Source organism: Lutra lutra, chromosome 11 (genome assembly GCF_902655055.1).
Source record: "Lutra lutra chromosome 11, mLutLut1.2, whole genome shotgun sequence".
In the NCBI taxonomy this organism is placed as follows: Eukaryota; Metazoa; Chordata; class Mammalia; order Carnivora; family Mustelidae; genus Lutra; species Lutra lutra.
The window spans coordinates 61,690,126-61,702,587 of record NC_062288.1 but is presented as its reverse complement, the minus strand read 5'-3'; the positions used below and the strand labels follow the sequence as shown (position 1 = coordinate 61,702,587).

Below are 12,462 nucleotides of genomic sequence, written 5' to 3'. Positions count from 1 at the left end.
TTCTTCTGTCTTGTTGTTGGTGTAGAGAAATGCAACTGATTTCTGTGCATTGATTTTATATCCTGACACTTTACTGAATTCCTGTACAAGTTCTAGCAGTTTTGGAGTGGAGTCTTTTGGGTTTTCCACATAGAGTATCATATCATCTGCGAAGAGTGATAGTTTGACTTCTTCTTTGCCGATTTGGATGCCTTTAATTTCCTTTTGTTGTCTGATTGCTGAGGCTAGGACTTCTAGTACTATGTTGAATAGCAGTGGTGATAACGGACATCCCTGCCGTGTTCCTGACCTTAGCAGAAAAGCTTTCCGTTTTTCTCCATTGAGAATGATATTTGCGGTGGGTTTTTCATAGATGGCTTTGATAATATTGAGGTATGTGCCCTCTATCCCTACACTTTGAAGAGTTTTGATCAGGAAGGGATGCTGTACTTTGTCAAATGCTTTTTCAGCATCTATGGAGAGTATCATATGATTCTTGTTCTTTCTTTTATTAATGTGTTGTATCACATTGATTGATTTGCGGATGTTGAACCAACCTTGCAGCCCTGGAATAAATCCCACTTGGTCGTGGTGAATAATCCTTTTAATGTACTGTTGAATCCTATTGGCTAGTATTTTGGCGAGAATTTTTGCATCTGTGTTCATCAAGGATATTGGTCTGTAGTTCTCTTTTTTGATGGGATCCTTGTCTGGTTTTGGGATCAAGGTGATGCTGGCCTCATAAAATGAGTTTGGAAGTTTTCCTTCCATTTCTATTTTTTGGAACAGTTTCAGGAGAATAGGAATTAGTTCTTCTTTAAATGTTTGGTAGAATTCCCCCGGGAAGCCGTCTGGCCCTGGGCTTTTGTTTGTTTGGAGATTTTTGATGACTGTTTCAATCTCCTTACTGCTTATGGGTCTGTTCAGGCTTTCCATTTCTTCCTGGTTCAGTTGTGGTAGTTTATATGTCTCTAGGAATGCATCCATTTCTTCCAGATTGTCAAATTTGTTGGCGTAGAGTTGCTCATAGTATGTTCTTATAATTGTCTGTATTTCTTTGGTGTTCGTTGTGATCTCTCCTCTTTCATTCATGATTTTATTTATTTGGGTCCTTTCTCTTTTCTTTTTGATAAGTCTGGCCAGGGGTTTATCAATCTTATTAATTCTTTCAAAGAACCAGCTCCTAGTTTTGTTGATTTGTTCTATTGTTTTTTTGGTTTCTATTTCATTGATTTCTGCTCTGATCTTTATGATTTCTCTTCTCCTGCTGGGTTTAGGGTTTCTTTCTTGTTCTTTCTCCAGCTCCTTTAGGTGTAGGGTTAGGTTGTGTACCTGAGACCTTTCTTGTTTCTTGAGAAAGGCTTGTACCGCTATATATTTTCCTCTCAGGACTGCCTTTGTTGTGTCCCACAGATTCTGAACCGTTGTGTTTTCATTATCATTTGTTTCCATGAATTTTTCCAATTCTTCTTTAATTTCCTGGTTGACCCATTCATTCTTTAGAAGGATGCTGTTTAGTCTCCATGTATTTGGGTTCTTTCCAAATTTCCTCTTGTGATTGAGTTCTAGCTTTAGAGCATTGTGGTCTGAAAATATGCAGGGAATGATCCCAATCTTTTGATACCAGTTGAGACTTGATTTAGGACCAAGAATGTGATCTATTCTGGAGAATGTTCCATGTGCACTAGAGAAGAATGTGTATTCTGTTGCTTTGGGATGAAATGTTCTGAATATATCTGTGATGTCCATCTGGTCCAGTGTGTCATTTAAGGCCTTGATTTCCTTGTTGATCTTTTGCTTGGATGATCTGTCCATTTCAGTGAGGGGAGTGTTAAAATCCCCTACTATGATTGTATTCTTGTCGATGTGTTTCTTTGATTTTGTTATTAATTGGTTTATATAGTTGGCTGCTCCCACATTAGGGGCATAGATATTTAAAATTGTTAGATCTTCTTGTTGGACAGTTCCTTTGAGTATGATATAGTGTCCTTCCTCATCTCTTATTATAGTCTTTGGCTTAAAATCTAATTGATCTGATATAAGGATTGCCACTCCTGCTTTCTTCTGATGTCCATTAGCATGGTAAATTCTTTTCCACCCCCTCACTTTAAACCTGGAGGTGTCTTCGGGTTTAAGATGAGTTTCTTGTAGGCAACATATAGATGGGTTTTGTTTTTTGATCCATTCTGATACCCTGTGTCTTTTGATTGGGGCATTTAGCCCATTCACATTCAGGGTAAGTATTGACAGATATGAATTTAGTGCCATTGTATTGCCTGTAAGGTGACTGTTATTGTATATTGTCTCTGTTTCCTTCTGATCTACTACTTTTAGGGTCTCTCTTTGCTTAGAGGACCCCTTTCAATATTTCCTGTAGAGCTGGTTTGGTATTTGCAAATTCTTTCAGTTTTTGTTTGTCCTGGAAGCTTTTAATCTCTCCTTCTATTTTCAATGATAGCCTAGCTGGATATAGTATTCTTGGCTGCATGTTTTTCTCATTTAGTACTCTGAATATATCATGCCAGCTCTTTCTGGCCTGCCAGGTCTCTGTGGATAAGTCTGCTGCCAATCGAATATTTTTACCATTGTACGTTACAGACTTCTTTTCCCGGGCTGCTTTCAGGATCTTTTCTTTGTCACTAAGACTTGTAAATTTTACTATTAGGTGACGGGGTGTGGACCTATTCTTATTGATTTTGAGGGGGGTTCTCTGAACCTCCTGGATTTTGATGCTTGTTCCCTTTGCCATATTGGGGAAATTCTCTCCAATAATTCTCTCCAACATACCTTCTGCTCCCCTCTCTGTTTCCTCTTCTTCTGGAATCCCAATTATTCTAATGTTGTTTCGTCTTATGGTGTCACTTATCTCTCGAATTCTCCCCTCGTGGTCCAGTAGCTGTTTGTCCCTCTTTTGCTCAGCTTCTTTATTCTCTGTCATTTGGTCTTCTATATCGCTAATTCTTTCTTCTGCCTCATTTATCCTAGCAGTGAGAGCCTCCATTTTTGATTGCACCTCATTAATAGCTTTTTTGATTTCAACTTGGTTAGATTTTAGTTCTTTTATTTCTCCAGAAAGGGCTTTTATATCTCCCGAGAGGGTTGCTTTAGTATCTTCCAAGTTTTTCAAGCCCGGCTAGAACCTTGAGAATCGTCATTCTGAACTCTATATCTGACATATTAACAATGTCTGTATTGATTAGGTCCCTAGCCTTTGGTACTGCTTCTTGTTCTTTTTTTTGTTGTGAATTTTTCCACCTTGTCATTTTGTCCAGATAAGAGTATATGAAGGAGCAAGTAAAATACTAAAAGGGTGGCAACAACCCCAGGAATATATGCTTTAGCCAAATCAGAAGAGATCCCAAATCGTGAGGGGGGAGAAAGGGGATAAAAAGGGGTTCAGAGAGAAAAAAAAAAAAGAAACTATTAAGAAAAGAAAGCCAATAAAAAATATAAAAAGGAAAAAAATATATATATATTAGATAAACTATTTAAAGAATGTTAAAAAAGAAAACGGTAAAAGTCAAAAAAATTTAGCAGAAGAAGAGAAAAAAAATTGAAAAAGAAAAAAAAAATTAAATTAACTGCAAGGCTAAAGAATCATGGGGAGAAAGCCATGAGTTCCATGCTTTGCTTTCTTCTCCTCTGGAATTCCGCCGCTCTCCTTGGTATTGAAACTGCACTCCTTGGTAGGTGAACTTGGTCCTGGCTGGGTTTCTCGTTGATCTTCTGGGGGAGGGGCCTGTTGTAGTGATTCTCAAGCGTCTTTGCCCCAGGCGGAGTTGCACCGCCCTTACCCGGGCCGGGCTGAGTAATCCGCTCGGGTTTGCTGGGTTTGCTTTTGGGAGCTTTTGTTCCCTGAGCGCTTTTTGTAGAGTTCCGGAGGACGGGAATGAAGATGGCGGCCTCCCGGTGTCCGGCCCGGAGGAGCCGAGAGCCCGGGGCCCCACTCCTCAGTGCGCCCCCAGAGAACAGCGCCCAATTACTCCCGTCACCCTGGCCTCCGGCCGCGCTCCGAGCTGACCGAGCCTGCGACCAGTTCAAGGTAACCCCGAGCATAGAGCTCACTCCTCGGCTCTGTCTCTGTAGCCGGCTTCCCCGTTCTAATACCAGTAAGCTCTGCGACACTCAGACGCCCCCGATCCTTCTGTGACCCTGCGGGACCTGAGGCCGCGCTGACCCCGCCTGGGCTTCACCCCGGTTAAGCCTCTGGAGCGATGTCCCTCAGCGGAACAGACTTTTAAAAGTCCCGATTTTGTGCTCCGTTGCTCCGCCGCTTGCCGGGAGCCGGCCCCTACCCCCGTGGTCTATCTTCCCGTCGCTTTGGATTCACTTCTCCGCCAGTCCTACCTTGCAGAAAGTGGTTGATTTTCTGTTTCTAGAATTGCTGTTCTTCTTCTCTTCAATCTCCCGTTGGATTGGTAGGTGTTTGCAATCTTTAGATAAGCTATCTAGCTGATCTCCCGCTACTTGAAGTAGTCTCAGCCTGCTACTTCTCCGCCATCTTCCTAAAGCTGTATTTTATTTTTGAAATCGCAAATACCCTTCCTGGTCTGTAGGATGTCAGTTCACTTAGCAGGTTTTCTTTTTCTTTATTTTTCTTTAAACTGCATTTTCCTGAGCATCCAGTTATTTTTGTGTGTATATAGCCCCTGATGTGGCCATTTCTCTGTGATGAGAGGAAGACAGCACAGACGGCCAGCTGCGCCCTCCTGGCGAGCTGTACGAGGCATGGCCTCATTTCCCTTCCCAGGGAAGGGACCAGGTACTGTGGGCTCAAAAAGCAGCGAACTTTAGAATTTACCGCATCTGAAGGTTGAAGGACTGCCTAGCACAGTACTGAGAAAGAAGTGAGATTTTGGAGAATCTGCTTTTCTCTAATGGTTTAGTGCCAAGATTAGCAAAATAGGGCAAGCAGACCAAATCTAGAAGGCTCCTGTTTTTTGGTTTTTGTTTTTTTAAAAGATTTTATTTATTTGACTTAGAGAGATCACAAGTAGGCAGAGAGGCAGGCAGAGAGAGAGGGGGAAACAGGCTCCCCGCTGAGCAGAGAGCCTGATGGAGCTCAATCCCAGGACTCTGGGATCATGACCTGAGCTGAAGGCAGAGGTTTTAACCCACTGAGCTACCCAGGGACCCCGAGGCACCTGTTTTTTGTAAATAAAGTTTTACTGGAAGACAGCCATGCCCATTCATTTTTGTATCGTCAATGGCTCCTTTCTGGTCAAAACAGCGCAACCGAGTAGTTGTGACTGAGACCAAATGGCCCACAGAGCTTCAAATATGTCATTTCTGGCCTCTGGTTTAGGGTCGCGGTCAGTAACCGAAAAGCCTCCAGGGGCCAGTTGTCACATTCACCTGTTACTGTCTGGGTGTAGCAGAGAACTGTGGGATTTGTGGCATGAACGTGGCCAGTTAACAAACACCTGCTTAGGGAAAGGAATGAGCCTTGCAGGAGTGTGACAATATGGAGTCCGTCTCTGGCCCTCCATCTCATGCTGCTCCTCTCCCCTTCCTCTCTCTGTCTTTCACAGCAGCAGTGTTTGCACATTATTTAAAAAGCACACAAGGTCACTTCTCTCTAAATGTACAATCCCAGCAGAAAAAGACCTGCCCAGGCTGATTCCAAGAGGACCTGTGAGCTGAGCAGGGAGCAGGTGCAAGCTCCCTGATCTGCCTGCAGGGGGGTGAACCCTGGAGGAGGGACGTTGCCAAAGTCCAGTTCATGGTCTTGGGCTATCCCAGGACCCAGACGATCTTCCATGCTAGTCCACAGATGTCTGAGACCAGGGGCCTGACTCCTGTTGGAGCGCGGGAAATAGCCTTCCTTATTACTCCATGCTGTTGTCTCTGTCCCCTCTTACCAGCCCCTGCCCAACTGCGTTGGCTCAGCAGTGGACCAGAACTAATAGGCAGCTTCGCTGTGTGCTTAACACTCCCCACTTTGCTCTTCTTTGCTTCCTGTTTTCCTAAAGTACTTGCTTCCCTGCCCTTTTGGACCTGAGGGATACGCCAACCTCTGCCTCTTCCACTCTTAGGGGGCTAAGGAGGTAAGCAGAGTGAAGGCCCATACTTGGACGCTGGCCACATGATGAAATATGGAGAAGTCAGGCTCTTATCAGCCTGAGACTTTCATCCTTGGCTGGACACTGCGATCACCTGGCAGTTCTCAAAAATACTGCCACGTGGGTCCCCTCCTGCATGTTTGATTTAGTGGGTCCCGGTGCAGCCCGGCCTTTGGGATTTTTAAAAGCTCTGTAGGTCATTTTAATGTGTATTCAAGGTTGAGAACCACTGACCTAAGGACATTCTTCATTTCACAGTCTGCCAGAATTCTGAACACTCATTTAGAATGTTCTCTGGGTATTAATACAAAGCTCCTGTCTCCCATTTTGCTGCTGTCTTGGGGTGGTTAGCTCCTTTGTCAAAAGCCCTGAGAGGGGAGGGACAAGCGATAAATCCAGGCACTCAAATCCAAAGCCAAACAATTCACTCTGGAGTTCTGTAAAAAACTTCTAAAGAATCATTGGGGCCAGGACAAGTAAGTGTTCAGATCCTTCCAGAAGCAGGAATAGCACTGTATTCTCCCAGTAGTATGGTGAAATCATGACATCATCCTTTAGGCAGCCTGTGGCCCATCAATGCATACTAAGCATTTAATTCTGGAGGGTCAGGGAAAACCAACAGGCTTCCCAAGTGGTACTTACTTCTGGGGATCTTGCTGGGGTAAATCTTCTGGCATGGTTTATATTCATCTGGAGGAGGAAAGTCTTCCATGGTATGGAACGTGAATTTAGATTCAAAGTCATCTGCACACATGGGAAATAGAAAAATTACTCTCATTATTGTGATGAACTTGAAAATTTCCAGGAACACACAGGTTTGCCTGCCCAGCTCAAGGGCTTTAGCGGTTGAGCCATTCTTCCTTAGGAATACTCATCTATCACCTCTCAATTTTTACTGCTTAGCTCAGACAAGGAGAATCAGGAAAAGTGAAATCAACAGACTCTCCCTATCATCCACCCCACCTTGCTTTCACCAATATCTTAAGGAAACTTCTAAAGGGAGAAATCACGAGCTATCCAGGGTCCAGAATCAGAGGTGGGGAACATGACAGCAACAAGGGACCAGCAGAGTGCCTGGGGCCTGCAGCTACTCCTGAGACCCTGGTAAGGGCTTTTTTTGGTAGGGGTGAGCAGATTAAAAGTCCTCAGCTTGGCTGGTGGGAAGGAGCATGGCTTATGTCCAGTGGGGGACCTGGAACTCCCCAAAGCAAACAGGATTTTCCCTGAGTTCCTGATTGTAAGAAGAGAGAAGACTTGTGGCCCTTTTATTAGTTGAGTCCCTGCTTTGTGACTTAGGCTTTGGGTCTGACCCTAGAGAACTTTCCTTCCTTTCCTTCCTCTCTCCGTATTTTTGCTCTAACAGTCCCTCTGCCTGGTGGGCCTTCTACTCATCCTTTCACCTTTTCCAGACCACTCCATTCTTTCTATTGTCATCCAATATGCATGGATTTCTCCACGGAGACAGACAAGACACACACATATAGTTTGAATGCTGGTTTTCTTCCGTCTTTCTCATCACAATCAGAAAGTTAGAGGATGAGTTCTGGAGCCTCCCAGAAAGCCTCAAGAGAAATCTTCTTTAACACAACTTGCTGGCTGTTTTGCCCTGGAGGGAGCTCCCTGCTCTTGTGAAGCACGCCCACTGACATGCTGGGCTGGCACACTCCCTCCAAGGGCTGAGGGAAACCACTCCCACACTGGCAGCCAGCGCAGCACAAGGTGACCCCACTCACCAAGGATATGCAGGCTTCCGTTGCGCAGCTGACCTCCCGGCTGCTGTGCTGGGGTCCAGGCTGGGGCCTGCTGGCTTCTGCTTGAAAGCTCTGTGGTGGGTGATCTCGCAGGGGGTGCTGGGGGTGGATTTAGCTTCCCCCCACTGGTCCCTTAGAGAAAAGATGCCAGTGTATTCAGTTACAGGACCGGGGACAGCAGATGCTATAACCTCCTGGGGGAGGGAGGTAATGTACTGAGATCCCGGGATGTCACAGGATCTGGTGACTAAAAGGGCTGCCTCTGGGGCTAAGCTGCTTGGGACTGCATTCCAGCTCTCCTGCTGGAGTAATGACAACTCTTTGTGCCTCTGTGTCCTCATCTGTAAAATGGGGATCACAATACACACGCCTCCTTGGGGCTGCTGAGAGGGCTGAATGAGTGAAGTCACGTGGCATGCAGCAGGGTTTGGTAAATGTTAGCTGCTATGACAAGAAGCACAGTGATGGCCACGTTCAGGATCAGAAGGCATAGCTCAAAGAGGGGGAACCACTGCAGAGTCCGAAGAAAGGGAAGAGCCGTCTGTAGGTGAAGTGTGTGGGGGGGGGTGAGATGAACAGGCTGTGGGCTGACTCCTGTCCCCAGGGTTCTCCTTGGGGGGGGGGGTTTCCCTGCCTTGCAGACCCTCTCTTCTCCCTGTAGTCAGCCTAAATCCACCCCACCTACCCAAAACGGCCACCATGACAACTTTCTTCTCTCTCCTCGCCCGCCTGAATCTGAGGCACTGTCTTCTCACCACCCCGTGAACACTTCAGAATCATGGGCAGCTCACCGGCGTGAACGCTGGCCCTTGTGGTGACCAGTCAGTTCAAAAGAGAATACCTCGGACCTTATCTCTGTGACCAACAGCCTCAAAAATATTCTTGCCCTTTGTACCAGGAATCCCTTTTGAGGCACCTGTCCATTCAAAATATCCAAAAGGTGGATGACAATTGCTACAAATGTGTTTCCTCCAATATTAGTCACAATAACAAAAAAGAGAATCAACTGAATAGTAGAAATCTGGTAAATGCTGATGATCAGTTTAATACACTTATGAACAAGCTTTAACTTGATGAGACTGCTTATAATGTAATATTAAATTAAAACAGCAGAGAATATTGTATATTCAAAATTGTATAAATTTTGTAAATCTATAGATCTTTCAGGGAAAAAAAAAAAAGGAAGGGACAAGTTGTCACCTGACTATGACAGCTTTTATTTCTGGGTGACGTTACTGTCAGTGATTTCAATTTCTTTCTATTTGCTCTACAGGGAGCCTGTGCTATTTTTAATTTGAGCAAATACATTTAAGAAACCTTCTGCATGAAAAGATTTTCTTAAAGACCGAAGAATATGTGTGCGTGTGGGTGTGTGTTGGTGTGTGTGTGTGTGTGTATTGTGGTGTTTGTGGGCACGTGTGGATGGGTGTGTGTGGATGGGTGTGTATGTGGGTATACTTTCTATTCAGAAGGACACGAGGCCAATGAAGCCTCCTTACCAGGTGGAAATCAGTAGTGGGCACGCATGCTCAATCCAAAATCCCCTCTGCTAGGTATGTGAAGGAATTATTTTCAATATTTGGCTCAAAATATGGACCCTTAGTTTTCTTGAGTCAGCATGAGAACGTGCCAAAAGGAAGACAGAATGTGAATCCAGTCTGCCGAGGGCCAGTGCCAATGGTGGCTGGGAGCCAGGCTGTAGAAACTCCAGCAAAAAGGACACCAGACACCTGGTTCTGGAAACAGACCGCACCCACAGTCCCCTCAGGCTGGAGATTTGGGTCTATAAGGGTGAGAGTAAGAAGAAATAACACTTCTCTAGAGTTCAGTGTTGCCAGGCCCTGCTCCAACAATCACAAGAGGTGGGAACTATTGCTGGCCCCATTTTACAGATGAGGAGAAGGAAGCCCAGAGAGGCTAAGGGATTGCCCAGGGTCACTCCGCTAGTAACTGCAAGGTGATCAAAGCCAGAATGCCCGGCCTGGGTCTGTGTGATCTTGGACAAGCCTTTCAGCCTTGCTTCCTCTTGGTTTCCTGTCCCTAACGTGAATACAACATAAAGTCCCATACAATAAGTATGACTGTGCTCCATGTGGGGCACTGATAGCTCAGTTCTAAAACAAATTCCAAGAGTTAAGACATCTCAAGGTGTTCCCAAGTGGGTCTGCCTTAGGAGCAAGGCTCTGGCTGTGTTCCCAGCACCTTCTTTTTTTTTTTTTTTTTTTTAAGATTTTATTTATTTATTTGACAGACAGAGATCACAGAGAAGCAGGCAGAGAGAGAGGAGGAAGCAGGCCCCCCTGCCAAGCAGAGAGCCCGATATGGGGCTCGATCCCAGGACCCTGGGATCACGACCCGACCCAAAGGCAGAGGCTTTAACCCACTGAACCACCCAGGTGCCCCTCCCAGCACCTTCTTAATCACTAGCTGAGTGGTCCTCTGCTACGGCCACCCTGGGCTTGAAGACTGGTGCTTACCTGGGCCTCGGCCGGGCCTCTTCTTCTGCAGGAATGGCTGCGATCCTGGAGGGGCTGGTGGTGTCGGCAAGGCCTGTGTACTGGACTTGGGTGGCTGGGCCTGGAAGCTGGGGGACTTGGGGGGTGGGAGGAGTGGAGCCTCACTGTTGTTGTTAGCTTCTGGCAAAGGAGGAGCAGGCACAGACGACCTCGGGGTACAGGAGGCATAAAGAGGGGGTGGGGGTGGCGGGGGCGGTGGGGCAGGAGGCTCCCGAACATCTTGGGTGGGGCTGGCAGCATCTGCACTGAGCCCCGGATACCCACAAGGGGGGAGGAGAGGGAGTGGGGGTGGGATGGGCGGCAGGTGCAAGGGGGCTAGCTGAGGCTTCAAGGCCTTGTCACTGAGAACAGAGGTCAGGGAGGGTGGGGGTGGGGTAGGAGGGAGGGGTGGAGGTGGGGGCGGAGGAGGAGGGGGAGGTGCAGAGGGGAGAGGGGGAGCAACCCCTGGGGTGTTCCCTTTGGTGGGCGGGCCAGGTGGGGATACCAGTGGAGCTTTGGTGGGGGAGGAAGGGGGCAGGGGTGGGGGTAGGGGTGGAGGAGGCGGGGGTAGGGTGGGAGGCGGTGGGGCAGGCATGCTGGGACGAGGAGGGACTGTCCTGGAGGTGCCATGAGCCTCTGAGGCATTGCCTAGCCTGGGAGATGCAGGGGGGTTAAGTGGGCCACCAAGAGCTTTTGTGGGCAGCCGGGGAGAAGGTGCTCGGGAGCCAGGGGCCTGCCCTATCTTGCCACCTGGAAGGAAAACAAGTTTTGAGTCAGCTCAGAGAGAGGAAGGAGAAACCCAAGTTTGTAGGCAGTGAAGACAGACACACACCATCCAGCATGATGTCCGTGAACTGTGTGGTGGGCGCTGTCATCCTGCAGGTTCAACCGGAAGCCTCAGGGGCAGCACCTGTCATAGCCCAGCTCAGGCCACCAGGTTGTGGTGCAGGACCAGCTTTCCTGTTCCATCCTACCTCTGCCCTCACCTGCCAAGGGCCCAGGAGTCTCCCAACCCAGAGCACTGGACTGTTCTGGCCTCCTTCGGCCTTCCTCATTGCAACACCACCCGCACACTCATTCACCACTATCCACTAGTCAGTGCAGTTGGGGACCCAGTCCGTACATCCTAGTTTGGACCTTCAGGTGTACCAACAAGAGGCTCCTTGCTAGGGAGGCTTTCCTCACTTCCAGCATGGTGTGAGCATTTGTTTTCTGCAGCAAGATCAGAAGATGAATCATTCCTTGAATGTATAAGGTCACTCAGAAGACAGTGGGAACTGACTGGGGATCCAGGCCCAATGACCTTGAACCTCCCAGTTCCATGGCCTCTGGAAGTTGCAAAAGACATGCCCATTTGCAACAGGCTCTCTGTCTCCTGGTCTCCTGGGTCTCCTCAACTCACAGATCCACAAACCCCAACTTGGAAAATAGGCTCTTGGGAACTCACAATGGCACACTCCTCACAGCGATGCGTGTGTGGTGTGCTTCGGGGAAGGCTGGGCAGAGGTGCACCCTAGGAGGGCCTTGCCACTCTGCACAAAGCCCTTGCACCGTACCGCACTCTTTCCCCCACATCCATCTCTCGCCGTGGAGAAGGATGTTCCCCTCTCCATTTACTAAAGCACGGAAGGTCTGCGATCCCTGCTTAAATGTGTCTTTAGCGAATCACCGTCCGCTCAGGAGGCACACTAAAATCCTCCTTCCAAACAGATACACTGCCCTCCCGAATGGAATTCCGGGGAATCCGTCTTTTCTTATCCTTGCACCCCTGTATTTTATTACCCTGATGAAAACATGTGCAGAACACGTGAAAAGATGGTTGCTTCTCCCACCTACAGCTTCCCGGGTGTTGCAGAATAAAAACCATGAATTTCAAATCAGGTTAGAAACCCCAGCGTCTGGTGGCGGTTCTGAGCTTTTCAGCTGATGAGTCTCCAGTCGTGTTTACCCAACCAGGTGCAAGATCGTACCCCAAAGGGCTTGATGCCAAAAGCCAGGCAATCAAAGCGAGGTGTGGCAGAGGGGAGGCTGGAGCTGAAACTCAGTGGGCCGAATGGCAGCACCTGGCCTTCCACAGGGATGATCCCCTCCCCCCGCCGGTGATGAGGGGACAGTTACCTGGGCAGCACTACTCATTACAGGTCTCCATACCAAATGGCTGCTCTTGGGGCAGGG

At 47.6% G+C, this 12,462-nt stretch overlaps 1 protein-coding gene across 3 annotated transcripts in view; it reads right to left on the bottom strand.

The window, feature by feature from the left end:
• WIPF3 (WAS/WASL interacting protein family member 3) overlaps positions 1–12,462 on the bottom strand; it is a 91,208-nt gene that overhangs the window by 14,536 nt on the left and 64,210 nt on the right. For all 3 annotated transcript variants that reach the window (XR_007121523.1, XM_047695049.1, XM_047695050.1), the window contains exons 5-7: positions 10,270–11,037; positions 7,775–7,924; positions 6,684–6,785 (exon numbers count right to left, since the gene is read on the bottom strand). Coding sequence is in view for 2 of the 3 variants with exons in the window: in XM_047695049.1 (XP_047551005.1) it covers positions 6,684–6,785; positions 7,775–7,924; positions 10,270–11,037 (1,020 nt within the window). In the remaining variant the exon portion in view is untranslated. The remainder of the gene's footprint in view (positions 1–6,683; positions 6,786–7,774; positions 7,925–10,269; positions 11,038–12,462) is intronic.